The following is a 16,927-nucleotide window of genomic DNA, read 5'->3' on the forward strand; positions in this document are numbered from 1 at the left end:
CTGTTGACACATAAAAATATCTGTGTCAAAATTTCTGTTGCTTCAAATCTGAATTTCTGTAGAACAGGGTTTTTTTATTTTACCTGAAAAATGTAATCATTATTCACTTTTGTTCCTTCAGTTATCCACTGGCTATAATAGTTTGTTATTCTATAGCTAACATTTTTGTTTCTAATGGTGCTGCTGCTTTTGCTATTTGACCTGCTTCCATTAGAAACCTAATTGGTACCTGTTATGTGCTGAACACTTACAAACTGCTAGTTTAACTGGCAGTTTTGTTGCTTTTAGGAGATCTTTTAGCAAAGAGGCATTTTGTTACAGGTCTACCTGTGGATATTTTGTCAAATTCATGAAGGTGGAACATTTCTATTTTATCCCTGTTAATAAAAATGACCATCCTGAATTTTAACCAAATCTCAAATCCTCTAATTCAATAATTTTTTATGAATTTTATGATCATCAATCAAATCTAGATTACAGGTTTTACTGAAGTCTAGAAAATGTTGCTTTTATTTACTATAATCAGTTTTGTGTAACTATTTACATCTGGTTGCTTAACATATCAGAATTTCATTTAACCTTGCATTTCAGCCCAGCTGACAATGTAAGTTTTAAAAAATAAATGGTCAATAATTTCATCAGTTACTCAGTTCTTGAGTACAGTTTGTCTGTTCTCATAATAACATTCATTCATTACAACATGAAAAGTGACATAAACAGAAACACAAATCCAATTTCAATTAATTTGTAGATTCTTTATAGAATTAAATTTTAAATTAAATGTTCGAGTTAAATGCAAACAAATACTTCACGATCTATGAATACTGCAGTATCAATTATTTTCAAGACTTTAATTTAATTCAAAACTGTCATGGATTACCAGGATATTTTAAAGAGTAAAAAGAAAACATTTGCAAATCATTATTAGCTTAGAATCTATAATAATTTTTTTAGTTGGTGTAATTTAGTGGCATAGTTCTATTAGTTATTTGCTGAACTTTTAGTGATTGCAGTTTTTCCTTCACGGTTTCCCAGCCTGTGGCTCGTGGGCCTTAAGAGGATCACTGGTCCTTCTGTTAAGGACTGAGTTAACGGGTACAAAGAGAAAGATTTTACCTAACATTGTACCTAAAAGCCTTCAAAATTTTCTTTTCTAGATAGATAATTCCTATATGCAAACAGGGTTAGTAAGCAAGAAAGTTTTCATTGCAGTAGCATTGTGTGTATCACAACTGTGTGTGTGTATATATGTCTCCTTTCTGTCTCACTTTTTGCTTCTCCCTCCTGCTGCTGGCATCGCTGCAGCTGGTTCTCCCTCCGTCTCTCCTCCAGCTCCCTGTCAGTCCAACTGGCTCTGGTGATTTTTGAGTTATCCAGACCGTCCCTCAGTGAATGTCCAGGTTGTCCACCAATGAAACAAACGTCAAACAGTTCAGTTTGCTGCCTTTGTCTCTGAAGCACAGTATTTTTCTTCTGCCAAAAGGTAAACCAGAGGAAGTTGTAAAAGTACAGTTGCATCCAAACACAGGGGTGTAGTTTGAGTTCAAATGTCCAGCAGGACACCATACAGTAGTTTTCTGCATGGCATTTCCCAGGTGTCCAGGAATTAGGATCAGTGGACACTTCAGTGCCTTCAGTGACCAGGTGATGGAAATCTTTCCTTGTCCTTTTTTGGCTTCTTTATCACTGTCATTGATGAAAAATGACAGTGACAGTGGTGATGAGGGAGGGATGTCAAATGATCCACGGCACGACAGGTCTGAGTTGAGGTCAGAGGTCAGACACACCGCAGCGAGGCTCAGGCAGAGGAATAGGTAATAAGCAAATAGGAGTAGGTTAGGGTTTGTTTGTCTTTCTTTCTTTCTTTTTATATAAACATTTTCTATATCTTTTCTTGTGATCATATAGTTTTTAGCCACTAATTGCCCAACATTTTTAGAAGTCATAAACCATTTCCTTATTCAAACACATATAAACATGAAACATGTTAAAGTCTGTCGTCTCTTATTCTTTACAGTATAAAATTTTAAAATGCAAAATGTAAGTTTATGTTAACCTAGTCTGAATGAACAGCTCATCAAAAAACAAATGGATGACTTCCGGTGGCGATGCGGCGAGGAGAAGACGCATGCTGACGAGCTAGAGCTGATATTGGCCAATTTTAAATCTCTACTTTCCCTCAGAGGGCTTAATACATGTGAAGATGGTGGAAACTAAGCAGCACAGATGAATAGAGGAAAAAATTCAAGACTAAAGAACATTCCGGGACCCAAAATCGACCAAATGATGATGTCGAACTCACGAGTTAACGAAGCTAATGCTAATACTAGCATGGAGACTCCAGCTGGAACAGGGACAGACTCGTCGATTATAAACGAGATTCGCATCATGAACCGAGATCTCCAAGACAAAATAAAGCAAGTATGGGGCTGACGTGACTACAATTAAAGACTGTCTGGACTCCCCTGAAATCCGATGTTGTCGGCCTCAACAGCAGAATTGGGGAAGCCGAAAACAGAGTATCGCAACTCGAAGATGAGAACGCAGTGCTCACTGCCAACACGGCTGAACTGAAGTCCAAAGTTGCACTGCTGGAAGGTCGGATTCAATATCAAGAAAATTACAGCAGAAGAAACAATCTGAGGATCAAGGGAGTCCCGGAGCGGTCGGAGAAGGGGAATAACGCACTGGAATGTGTTATGGATGTGCTACGCACCCTACAGGATCAGGATACTGATCAAATCGTCGTTGAGAGGGCTCACAGAATACCYGCTACACTAAAAGCAGATGGGCAAAACACGTCAGCCGGACCTCGCCACATCCTGGTGAGATTCCTTCGCTTCGCGGACAGGGAGAAAGTACGACTTAGAGCCAGAGAGGTCAGATCTTTTCAGTGGAGGGGAAATAAGATAGAATTCTTCCCAGACTTCATGAAGGAAGTACAAGAAAAAAGGAATAAATTCTTTGAGGTCAGACGCATGTGCAGAGCCAAGGGACTGAAATACACCACGCAATACCCCGCAGTGTTTTGGGTCTTCCTTGGTAAGGAACGCCTCCGTTTTGAAGATGCAACGGCAGCAAAGAAGATTATAGACAAATACCAACCCCCGGAGGAAGGAGAATGAATGAACAGATCATTGGTAATATATCCTCTCTGAGATCACTAATCATAACTTCCAATTTATTAAGGCCAAAGTGTTTATTGTATTATACAGGCTATAACTAGACTCCTTTAAACTGGTTAAATTTATGTTATTGCAATGAGACTTTGCACACGGTGAAAATGGATTGCTATTTATGCAATCTAAGCTGCATGGATGGCGATTTGGACTTCCATACATGAACGTGAGGTTACGATCTGGATTTCTATGTATTCATATCCCACATATTTTCTTGTATACAGTACATATGTATACAGTTTAAATAGCACAGCCTTTTTGTTAGTTTTTTCCCTTTCCTCTTATCCGAGTCATTTGAGCTAACAAAGCTCTGGCGGAAGTTTTTGGATCTTTATTATTACTATATATTATTGGTCGGGACCATGCTTGTCATAAGGAATAAGGCACAGTTATTTACTTTTTCTTTTAGTTTTGGGGCCCTCCTCCTGAGGCTGTCGTTTTTTGTTTTCTCTTTAGTTATATGTATACACACAACGGTTACATCACAAGATAGAAAGATGCTCCTATTACTATTATCGACAAATGAACATAAACTATGGGGACGGTAGTTAAAATATCCTCCTGGAACGTTAATGGTTTGGGCTCATACACTAAACGAAGCAAAGTTATTAAATATCTAAAACAGAAAAAAGTAGATGTGATGATGCTACAAGAAACACATCTGTTAGAGAAAGACGTCAATAGAATTAAGGATAGATGGGTGGGACAAGCTTACCACAATACTTTCCAACAGAAAAAGCGGGGCGTATCCATCCTATTTTCTAAACATCTCTCAATTCAAGTAGAGAAAGAGTATAAAGACAAAGAAGGTCGAGTAATTGTTCTGCTAGTTAATATTTCAGAACAAAACATCATTATAGCTAATATATATGCTCCTAATATAGAAGATCCAGACTTGTTCTTACAGCTAAAAAGATTTTTTCTAGATTTTGGAGACTTCCCAATCATTCTTTCTGGAGATTTCAACCAAGTCCTAGACATTGTTTTGGATAGATCGGGGAAATCAATTCCTAAAAACAGTGAAACCCTAGACGCGATCAAAGATCTGTGCAAACATACTGGTTTATCAGATGTTTGGAGACTTTTAAACCCTTCAGCGCGAGACTATACTTTCTTCTCAAATAGGCACTCAGTTTACAGTAGGATAGACAACTTTCTGATCTCACACTTTCATTGAAAACGTTGGGAACTGCAGCATTGGTTCAATAGCATTAACCGATTATGCCCCCATAGACTTGGTCCTACAATTGGGATCTCACTATGAAAGGGCTAGAGGATGGAAGATGAACATCAGCGTACTAAATGATGCTGAAGTATACAAAAAACTCCAAAAACTAATTACTGAATACTTTACGATCAACAATAATACCGCGGACCAAAACTCAATTTGGGACGGGTTCAAACCGTATATTAGGGGAATAATGATTCAGCACTCATCCCGGATCAAAAAACAAGATTCCCAAAATATAAACCTATATGAAAATGAGATAAAGAGATTGGAAAGGGACTACTCAGAAAATCTTAACCCATCAACTTTTGACAAACTAGTTAAGCTAAATATGAGCTAAACACCATATTTTCAAAAAAAAAGTAGAGTACTCTCTCTTCCGGATCAAACAGAAATAGTATGAATCAGGCGATAAAGATGACAAATTGTTAGCCAGTCAACTAAAAGCCAAACAAGCAACGCGTCAAATTACTGCGATAAAGAACAGGGCTAGGAATGTAACTACTTCTCAGAAAGAAATTAATAAGACCTTCAAAGATTTTTATAAACATCTGTATTCTCAAGAAGAACAATTTGATCTAAAGTCAGCAGAAAAATTTTTTGGACGGCTAAACCTTCAGAAATTGTTCGCAGAAAGTGCCACACAATTAGAAATACCCATAACTATGGAAGAACTCGACAAAGCTATTAAAGTCTCACCCCATGGGAAAACTCCAGGCCTGGACGGTATTCCTAATGAGTTTTATAAAAAATGTTCATCTGAACTGAACACAGAAATATTGAAAACTTTTAACTCAGCTATTGACTTACATCGATTCCCCACATCTACGAAGGAATCATTAATTACTGTTATCCCAAAAAAGGGAAAAAACCCTTTAGAATGTTCAAGCTACAGGCCGATAAGCTTATTATGTTGTGATTCAAAATTATTCACAAAAATATTACCAATGYGGATTAACAGGGATATAAAATCAATTATACACCCTGACCAAACAAGCTTTGTCAAGGGCAGAACCTCCACTGATAGTCTAAGGCGATTACTGCATCTTATTTGGAAGGCCCAACAGTTAAATGTTCCGGTAGCGGCCCTGTCATTAGATGCGGAAAAGGCGTTCGACAGGGTCAGCTGGAATTATCTCTACTACACACTTACAAAATTTGGGTTTAGACAATCTTTTCTAGAAATAATAAAAATGATATACTCAGACTCAAAAGCGACAGTAACAACCAACGGATGGAGATCAACTCAATTTTTAATCGAATGCGGGACCAAACGGGGAGACCCATTGTCACCCCTGCTCTTTATTATAGCACTCGTACCGTTAGCTCAAGCCATCAGACAAAATGAAACAATAAAAGGTATAACAATGGGCGGACTAGACAACAAAATGTTGATTTTTGCAGACGATGTACTGCGTCTACTGTCGAACCCTGAGGAATATCTACCTCCTTTACTTGATTTGATCAATAATTATTCTGAATTATCTGGCTACAAGATCAACTGGTCTAAATGTGAAGTAATGCCTCTATCAAAATTTTGTTATAAAAGCCACATACAAAAGTGAAATTTTCGGTGGGCACCAAAAAAACTTAAATACCTAGGCGTATTGCTGAACCCGGGCCTAGAAAATATTATTTTAGATAACTTTGAACCGGTCATAAATAAGATAAACTTGCTTTTAAAGGGGTGGGACAAACTACAAATATCACTGTGGGGTAGAGTCCAGGCCATTAAAATGATCATTACACCAAAATTAAATTACCTTTTTACTTTACTGCCACTTAAAATACCACACTCTATATTTAAGACCCTGGACAAAATGATAAGCAACTTTATTTGGGAGGGAAAAAAGCCTAAAATGTCTGCCATAAAACTCCAAGCTAAAATAGAATACGGAGGATTACGACTACCTAATATGCAACTTTATCAGGAAGCTTTTATAAGTGCACAAATAACATCACTTATGTTAAAGAAACATGATAGTCCTATCTGGGTAAACTTGGAAGGTGAAGTAACTGCTCAATTCAAAGCTTTTGATTATCTATCACAACATCCAAATGATGGAGTTAAATCCAATCCAATTATGATCCACACCAAAAACGTTTGGCAGCATTTACATAAAAAAGCAAATGCTTGTTCCTTCACTCAAGGAAATGCCTCAGTGTGGAATAACCCAAAAATAAAAATAGAGGAGAAAACGATCTTTTGGGGGAGCTGGCATACAAAAGGGACTGATAGTATAAACTGCTTCTTCCAAAATGGTGACTTACTGTCATTTCAACAACTTCAAGAATTATACAATCTACACCATAAAGATTTCTGGAAGTTCCTACAAATAAGGGACTGTCTCACAAAATTAAAGAAACTTGAGGGGAATATACCCATGGAATCACCAATATACAATATGTTAAATAAACTGAAAAACTTCTCTTGACCAGTAAGTCACATTTATAACTTCCTGATTGAGAAAATTTGCAATATTAATACAGGACTTAAAAAGGTATGGGAATCAGAACTAAACAAAAAGTTCACAGAGGAGCAGTTGGGGTAAAATAGTCAAGCAAATGTTGAAACCCATGAGAGATGCACGCTCCAAATTGATACAGTTCAAAATTCTGAATCGTTTGTATTGGACACCAGTCAAGCTATTTAGAGCTAAGATGAGTAACTCTGATATTTGCTGGCGATGTAAACAAAGTCCAGGAAACGTGCTTCACATGTTCCTCACATGTCCGATTCTAACTTCTTACTGGCAGAAGGTTATGGGAAAAATCAACAGCATCCTTAATTTAAACTTACTCCTGACACCTACATTGGGACTCCGTAATTTATTAGACTACAAGGTTCAAATAGTAACTGAAAAAACACAATGGTTAAAAATAGCACTCACCACACCAAGACGAATTATATTAAGACACTGGAAGGGCCAAAATATCCCTACCTATACAGAATGGTATTCAGCCCTTTCAGAGACCGCCTCTTACGAAAGACTCATTCACAAAATAAATGGCCAGTTTGAAGCATATCAGAGTGTATGGGAATCGTTCTTAAAACTAGAGAGGAAAGATTCGAATACCATGGGTCCAAAATAAATAGATACAATGTGCGTGTATTTTATTTTTATTTATTTATTTATTATTATAATTTTTTATTATAATTTCTTTTTTTTTTCTTTGCTTTAGCTCTGACTGGTTGAGAGGGGGGGAGTATGGGAGGACTGGGAGGGGATTAGGGGAGAAAATATTAAAAGCTAAGTCCTTCTCTGTATAATTACTTAATGTTGTATTCTTTACAGTGCTGATATTATCAATATTGGTTTCACTGTATGTTTCATTGTCGAAGGATTTAATAAACATTGAAAAAAACCCAATGGATTACTAAATTTGTTGATCTCAGTGCTGCAGACTGTGAAGTCAGCGGGCAGCCCTCCTCTCAAGGCCTAAGAGAGACATGAGGCTGGATAATGTCCAGGTCGGTACCTTACTCTGATCGCTGACCCCTCCAGATAAACAGCAAAAGGATCATGGCACCAAGTTGGTGTTATAATCTAATTATGACACAATACATTAAACATTGTTCTCTGAGGATATTGTTTTTATTTAGTTTTACCACATTTCAGCTTCTCCTCCTTCAGGAAAATCATACTTCCCTTTTGAGCATGCAAAAAAGTAATTCCTATGTTTTTTATTTTAGTGAGACGTCTCTCAATTGGCTTTCTTTGAAAGTGTAGAAATGCTAAAAAAACAACAACATTATTTCCCTTATAGTTTCTATATAGGCGAGAAAAAAAACACCACAATCTTTCCATAACTTTGGTACTCTGTGATTTTTATCTTAATATAACTTGGTATTTTGACCAAATGAGCACTTAGTGTCCCCTGAAGAGTTCCGAGAACAGAAAGTTTTACTTTCAGAGAATTAAGCACCATTCACACACACACAAATTCCCTACCTATGCGAGGATCTTCCCTAATGGGGCACCTCATCCAGAGGGGGGCTCTAAAATACCTCTCCTTTGATACAATTTAGTTAAAATGCCATCAACTGGGACTCTAACCCCAATTTTGCGCTTTTCACTCACGTTTCTGTTGGTTTGTTCTTTCTGTTAGGATCTTGTCAATTTGCCGTTGGCAGACAAAGTCGGACTTAGGCGCTGGCCCAGCGAAGAATTTTGCCACCCGGGTCTTTCTTTCCAAGTCTTGTTGACTCTGGCCATGCATGGTTTTCAGCGCGTCCTTCTCTGCCTGTCAGCGACAGGTATGTAGAGATACAGGTCACGGCACCAAGATGATAGGTATTTTTTGACAACATACGTAAAATGAACCACAGACAGCTTATGTGAGTTTTTACCAAGCTGTCATGAGAAGACGCAGCGGACCGCTCCAGCGAGCTGCCCACCACATGTTCTGATAACTTTCAGTTAGAGCTGGTCTTTTATTGTCAGAGAAGGGAGGGATAGACAGAAGAGACAAGTTATCAACAAGTTCTACACACACCAGGTCATCTTGTCTTTTGCCTTGGGAGCGATTTCTCTCAAGGGCAGAGGGCTGTTATCAGTGTGAGCAGTCAAAAGTTTTAACACAGACAGAGAGAGGCCAACACTTCTAAATGAATATCACAATAATATAAGACTGCTATGGTAARATCAATAATCTATACACATGTAAGAGTGATAACACATAATATTTCTAACAAAAACAATGTCCAAAACTGTTTTTGTGATGCACATAATTAAATGAACTTTGTGGAGTGTGTGGTTGACATAAACATAAATACTGAACTGAGTTTTATCCCATTATGGTTCTTAAGAAATGAGTGATCAGAACTTCTAGTTTGTACCCGGGATTTAACTGAGACATCTTGTTTTATTTTAGCATTTGCTGTCTAGCATTTTTCTTGAAAGAATGCTGAATAATATTTTAATCATTCGAATGAGATGTGTCATTTTGCTAAACTGATATATGTCATTTATAGTAACACACCAGTTTAGAAAACGTGAGTGCTTGTACTGATTTTTCTTTGTTTCCTCTGTTTTATATTGTGGCCTTTTCTAATATGTCATCTATGAAATTTTAATTAGCTAGTCATATATTAACATAAATACATAGACACCTGCACTGCATCCAGATTTACTAAGCTGCTTTTCCGTTTACTTTTAGTTATTGGCTCTTGATATTTATCTCGTATCCGAATTCATGCTAAGTTTACTTTTTCTCAGCACTTCCAAGTCTTATTGGCCCACACTCACTGTTGAAAGCTTCATAATTTATGAAGCTATTAAAACTTTGGCCATAATTTTTTGAAATCATTCAAACTCAAACCTCAGATTACAGAAAAGAACAACTCATTAAAACTCACTAAAACTGACCCCCAGATTAAGGATATTGGATACTTTGGTAACTACTTTCATTTTCTAAAACAAACCAAAGAAGAACTTCATTTGGAAGCAGTAATGACAAAAATAAGGATCCTTTTACGGTAAGATTAGACTTTCATTCAGACTTCGTAGTTGCTTAAAAGTTTACTTTTAGTTTACCTTTTTGTCTTGAGTTTTATGGAAGAGTTATCAGTTGGGTTGTAAATGTACATCCAGCTCATGACACAAGGTGATATATCAGAAGAATCTGTAATCAGTGTACAGTGTATAAGTTGGCTAACACATATATCACAACTTTTATGCTTGTCTAATACTAACATAGTTGTAATATAATAAGCATTAAAAAGACTTTTGCATGTTTTTACATGTTTACTTATGATGGCCAGGTGCACAACAGACCAAAAAACCTTTGGTCTGTTGTGCACCTTGCCATCTTCATGGCCAGGTCTTTATGGCCATTAGCCATAAAGCTAATGGCTCTAACCCAATGTTAGAGCCATTAGCAGCTGACCGTTATAAATTAGCATTGTTCTCACTGTCCTGTATCTTATCTGTCTCTTTATCACTATTTCTTTTTCCTACCAAGTACTCAATATGTTGCCAGATAAATTATCTGACAGTGACGGAGGTTTCTTCAATGACAAGTTTTTTTAGTAGCATCATCAACAGAACAGGACGACTCAAGAATTACTCCCTTTATAGTAGCAGTCAGACAACAGGAATTGAGCTTGAATCCCTCGCCTTCATATCTGAAGAAGTAACATATACTTACATCACCTAACAAAGTCCCATAATGACACCAATTACAAAGCTCTTAGAGAGACAGACTCTCCTGGGAACTATTGTCTACTTGTAATGTTGCAAGTTCCCATCCAACTCTGGATATCAGTAGTCAGTACCATCCCTGAAGTAGAGAAGTCTCTGAATGAAGTTAGCTTTATTTTATAATTTGGGGCCTGCCTATGCAATGCATGGCAGGAACCTACTGTCATAATAAGCGGTCTCTTTATATCTTTATTTATTTTTCTTCCATCACCATTAATGCAGCTCAAACCGCTGCATGCAGCCCCACAAAAGTGGTATCAAAACGTTCAACTTGATCCCGAGAAGGGAGCTATTACTTTTAGTGGGATTTTGAGTTAAAATGGCAACATAAACGAGCAAAAAATGAGGCTGAGTGTCTCACTGAGTCAGAAATCTTTCTAAGACACGCACCCCCACACACAGCACAGTGGATTTCTGACTCCAAAACTATTTTTAACTCACCCTCACAGCCACAAATATCGCTCTTTTGGTCTCAAAGTCGGTCATGACATTGATACCCATCCCTGCTCCCCTAAAATGTTTTCAAAATTTTGCTAGGGCTTATTGTTTTTTGTCAGGGTCCTTGAGACCGACGCTGAGTTTCTCAAAAGGATAGAAACTCTTTCTACCATACTGAGAGAGAGAGCACAGGTGGCGATCGTTAATTACCATAGCAAAGGGGGGTCAGACAGAGGCAGTGACAAGTCTCACAAACAGGCAAGTACACACGTATTATTTCCTGACTATTCATATTCTGTTTACACAAATGTATTATTTCTCAGAATTTTTGAATGTGAATTAAAATCCTTAGTATGAAGGTTGAAAATTTTCTAGAAAAAAACTATTATCCACTGTCTTTGTTTTTTTTATTTCACACTGTGAGTGAGAACCATATGTGCGAAGCTTATAGTCGTCAGTCTCGGACTGAATTTCACTATACATGAGGTTTAATCATTGCACTGTAATGGTGAAACAGGTCAGCCATAGTACTCTGGTAGTGCAATGTTCCAACTTTGCAACATGTTAGAACATACTGACATCTTGACATGTACTGCATGGATGTGGTCCTGATACTTACTCAATGCATGAGTCCAGCGGTGCAAGCTTGCTGGCTTGCATGGATGTGTTACTGGTTAAGCGTCAGAACTCTGGATCCAAAGCGACATGCACATGTTGCACAGTTAAATTTCTTCAGGAATTTAATATGTCTAGCTAATGACCTGCTGTTGTTGATGGAACCATAAATGTGGTTCTCTGTCTAAACATCCTGAAGGAGAAGGTCTAACCATCATTCTCGCTCAAACACACGTGGAGTTTGAAGTGTCCTACTTAAAGTCTAGACTTTAATCCAACTAAGATGAAGAGGCGTGTTTTTTAATGATGTAGTGCGTGAACAAACATATTGACACGTGTGATTTTAATTGTAATTAAGAATTAATTTCTTATATAATGGAAACACAGCAATTGCAAAGTTGTGTTTTTTTGTACATTTATAATGGAAACACAGCTGGTGATGTAGCGGTGATACGCTGCTTCACATTCAGGAGCACTGGAAATCCAACACAGGAAGAACAGATCCCTGTCAGTGGAAAAAGTAGAAATACTACATTACAATGAACTACAGCCACAGGATGCCATTCATAAAACAGCAGGACCTCTATAATTTGACCGTGAATATTTCATGGCGTAGATTGAGTGACATTTAGAAGGAAGCGGCCTCTTGCTGAAAAACGGCATCATCCATTCAAGACAGATCAATCAACGATGAAAACCATCATCTGCTAAACAGAAAAGTGGTGTGGTGTGAAATTTGAAATATCCCTTTGTGTTTTTTTTTTTGTTCTTTCTGCCAGGTGAAGGAGGACTGGAAGTACGTGGCGATGGTCATTGACAGGATATTCCTCTGGATGTTTGTACTGGTGTGTATTCTGGGATCTGTGGGTCTCTTCCTCCCTCCCTGGCTGGCTGGGATGATCTAGCAGCTTTGAGGAACATGAGAGCTGATAGGACGACAGGCTTGTCACATGTAAGAAAAAAGGTTTATCATGAATCTTTTTTCTTTCTGTTTCGGGGAACTCCATGTCACAGTCTTTGCCCTTATCCTTTGTAATCAAAATGTTACCCACTGAAGAACACAATGGAATATCTGTCACTGATCCCTGTGGGCACATACATTCTTTATGAGGGCAAAAGATCAACAATGAAAATAACTTCAATGCCACTCCATCCTGACTGAGCTGCACAGCTCAAACTGTCCCGCTGTGATAAAACATGTGAAAAGCTGAATCCTGATACACCAGAAGACTCAACATCCAGATTGCTAATAATAGGACAATATGAGGTGGAATACATCCCAACAATGCCATCATTGCAGTGTCTGGGTAGAAMAGAGCTGACAATGAACTGATGTCATGAGATATCCATAAAGTAATGTTTCTGTGAAAATGTGTCTGAGTTTTTTCTTGGGATGGATATTTTATTTGTTTTAGATAGATGTGATGTTATACGTTAAATGTTGAATTGTGTCTGTTCTCTCAGCCTTCATAAAGCATTCTGTCTTTTTATTAATGGCCACATGCACAGATAAACATACACTTTTAATATTTTCCTTGATAAGTATACACATGGACATGGTGGCGTCCTGTAAGGTTTTAAGGTTTTAGTCAGGGCCTTCAATAGACGTCAACTATACCTGAACAATATACACGTGCAGGACAATGCAAAAATTATGCAACACACCAAGCAACAGCCATCCAATAATGTGCAAATAAATAAAAATATGCCAAAAAAGCAACAATGGAGCCCAACAATGCATATATCAAGCAATATATCAATGTATATTTTAACAAAATACACAGGGAACAGTGCACATAATGGGGTTACGTCGATCCGCGTTTCCCCATCAGATACGGTTCCCCCTGCGTCTTCTCGCCGCTCCGCACCGCCCAAGCGGCAAAATAAGCGCGTGCTCGTCATGAGCACTGAGAAAGCACGCGCTTATCCAAGTCGCAGCAGCAAACAGAAAGGGGCGGGGCGGACCATTTGTCAGTTTCATACCTTATTTGGAAATGGGACCATTGCACTCCGGAAGTGAAGGAGGCGCTATTTCCTATACTTCCGTTTTTATTTTCTTTTGAAATCTGTAATATATTTTCACTTTTAGGAAGGAGTTTCACTCTCAGCATGTATTTGGACTTCTCTCTTTTATTTACTTCAGCGCAGCTCACAGTTTTTAACAATTTCCGTAGCTTTCAGTGTAATTCTAAATCTGCTCCTAGTCGCATCTTTTCGGGCCTGCTACTGTCTCTAGTGGCGTGGGGGTGGTAACACAACTAATCTAATTACGTTACTAAATCAGAATACCACAACGTCTTTATTATTTACTATTAATTCTGGCATTACTGGCACCGTAAAAGATAAATTATCTTATAAAACAACATATTTTTTCTTTTTCTTAAGGATGTAGAGCTAATTAAATGACAATACCTTTATACATTAGAAATAATATCTGTTTATCTTCATCAATTATTGGAGGAACAAAAGAAATAAGACATGAAAAACAACACAATCAACTATGATAAAAATACCATTCGCACTGCATACGTAAGATATTTAATTGAGAAAAAGTCAATAACAAACAAATTAATTAAGTACAGAAGAATAACAACCCAGGTTGTTACAACCAGGGTTGTTAAACAGATATAAGCAAAAATTCAATTTTTAGTTTTTACAGTGCCATGTATATTATTGAGACTTTTTGTTGTAGGGTCTTGTATATAGAAAAAAATAAGATGAAACTATTTAATCTATCAATGAGGAAATTTTCCTTCAACTCTAAAATTATAAATCATATTCATAAATCACATTATTACACGGCCCATCTGTGGCGACAATACAAAAAAAGTATCCTGCAGAAACTTTATGTGACCTACAATGATGGCATGAGGCTCCTACTCAAAGTGCCTAGATGGAGCCGTGCTGGCCACATGTTTGTACATAATGTTGTTCCCACATGTGCAGCTGGGCTCAGGAATCTTATGTATAAATACATGTCTAGATGATCTGTGTCATGCAATAATATAATTGCAATTTTAGTAAATTCTGCTTTTAGTTCTGTGAGATTCTCTTCACGATTATGGAATCATTCGTGTCATCATTTATTTGTGACTCTGTGAATAATATCATGTCATGTTTATTTTTATTTTTCTCTTATTTTGCTTGTTTTTACCTTTTTTCTATGGACCTTTTTGTGTCTGGAATAAAGATATGATTGATTATCAACAATTTGTGAATAGAGTAAAACACTAAGCATGCTATAGGTAAATATTATTTAGTTTGGATAAGAATAATTATTGCACTGTCAATAAACAACTTGTAATAGATGTTCTTATTACCAGAGGAAACAGTAACACCTTCATGAGCTCAGAGGTTCAAACTGATGAATAATGAGGATGGATGATCTCTGCTAAAATATTTCTTGCCGTCTTCCGTGTTCTTTCAGCGAACAGTTGAGACAGAGATGTTTTTGTTTCACCACTTCTTACCTGCTGTTGTACCTGCCATTCAAAGTATTTTTAAAAGATTCCGTTAGTCTGCAGCTCATGTGACCAAACCAGCCGAGGAGATGAAAAGTTAAAACTTGAGTTAAAATGTTTAGTTATAAAATGTTAACTCCACAACCTCTACCTAACTCAGTGTTTCTCCACCCTGGTCCTCACTGCCCCCTGTCCTGCATGTTTTAGGTGTTTCCCTTCTGCCACACACCTGAATTGTATCTCTGGGTGATTAACAGGCTTCTGCAGTACTTGATGGTCATGCAATCATTTGGATCAGCTGTTCTGGAATAGAGTCTCATCTAGATCATGCAGAGCAGGGGGGCTGTGAGGACCAGGGTGGAGAAATACTGACCTAACTCAAGTTGGGTAACCCCAAGGTCTTCTTAAAAGGTAGAGTCTCTGAGAACAGTTCTTCAAAATATAATCAGTGTTTTCAGCAAAGTTGAGCTGACTGTCCAGGAACGACTCGAGGTATTTGAAATTTGCCACAGTTTCAACAGGTTGGCCATCGAGAGAAACTGGAACCACTTTCAGTTCTGGTTTATCACATTTAATTAGCTCTACTTCCTTAAGAAATTGAAAAGGTATGTTCTTTTGTGAGGGAATTTATCTTCTACTGTTCCAGTAATGCCAGAATTAATAATAAATAATAAAGACTTTGTGGTATTCTGATTTAGTAATTTGATTACATTGTTACCACCCCCACGCCACTAGAGGCAGCCGCAAGCTCGAAAAGATGCAACTAAGGAGCAGATTTAGAAGTACACCAAAAGCTACAGAATTTGCTAAAAACTGTGAGCTGCCGTGAAGTAAATAAAAGAGAGAAGTTCAAATACATTCTGAGAGTGAAACTCCTTCATAAAGGTGAAAAGATATCACAGATTTCAAAAGAAAATAAAAACGGAAGTATAGGAAATAGCGCCCCCTTCACTTCCGGAGTGCAATGGTCCCATTTCCAAATAAGATAAGAGGCTGACAGTGGTCCGTCCCGCCCCTTTCTGTTTGCTGCAGCGAGGTCCTCGTGCGGAGCGACGAGAAGACTTCAGATACTGGGGAAGAGTATCTGATGGGGAAACGCGGACCGACGTAACAATGGAACAGCCAGCAATTTAGCAAAACTTTTCTATGTTCCCCAGTTCAGCTCAACATCAATTCATACTGCTCAAATAGCATATGTGAAGAATTAAAAGAAAAAATATTAAGTAATGTTTGTATGAGAATGTAATAGAAAAATAACACTCACTCAGTACTTATAAATAAAATCCACAGGTTGTCGTGCTCAGTGATATCTGTGTTAGCCACTCATAGCGCTCATAGTTAAAGACTAAAATGCCTTACACAGTTCTTACTGGTCTGTGTTAGTGAATCCAGGTTTGGTGTGAATTTTCCAGTTTTAGTTTTTTTTTTCTTTTACCGTGAAAGAGCGTTTTGAAAAAGGAGATTTTGATAAGTCAACTGCAGTTGAAGTGGCTACCATTTTGTAAATACCAAGTTCACTACAGCAATGGGGAAAGCAATGGACCTTACCAAGCTCTGCCCAGAAACGCCCCTCGAAAGTCCCCTCGAAAGTCCCCTCGTGACTTCATGTCTCACATTAACAGCTTAACTCCAATGTCTAAACATGGCATTTTTCGTTCTCTTTAGAGTATTTCTGAGTCGATTAGTTTAGCATTTCTGAGCGGATTTTTAAAAAATATCAGCCACGACAATGGACAAGGGAACCAACAAGTTCATGTCATCTTTTTTGGACGACATCAAGGTGTTTGAGCCACGCGATGCCTC

The 16,927-nt window shown here is 37.7% G+C and overlaps 1 protein-coding gene across 2 annotated transcripts in view; it reads left to right on the plus strand.

Moving 5' to 3' along the window:
- chrna4b (cholinergic receptor, nicotinic, alpha 4b) overlaps window positions 1–13,632 on the plus strand; it is a 33,825-nt gene extending 20,193 nt beyond the window's left edge. The window contains exons 6-7 of one of the 2 annotated variants that reach the window (XM_008413191.2): window positions 8,518–8,665; window positions 12,443–12,573. In XM_008413191.2, coding sequence (XP_008411413.1) covers window positions 8,518–8,665; window positions 12,443–12,480 — 186 coding nt within the window. In that variant the 3' untranslated portion in view covers window positions 12,481–12,573. Of the gene's footprint in view, window positions 1–8,517; window positions 8,666–12,442 lie in introns of both variants that reach the window. The other variant, XM_008413192.2, reaches the window with a different exon arrangement.
- The last annotated feature ends 3,295 nt before the right edge of the window (window positions 13,633–16,927 follow it).

The sequence above is a fragment of the Poecilia reticulata genome, linkage group LG7, assembly GCF_000633615.1.
Source record: "Poecilia reticulata strain Guanapo linkage group LG7, Guppy_female_1.0+MT, whole genome shotgun sequence".
Taxonomy (NCBI): domain Eukaryota; kingdom Metazoa; phylum Chordata; class Actinopteri; order Cyprinodontiformes; family Poeciliidae; genus Poecilia; species Poecilia reticulata.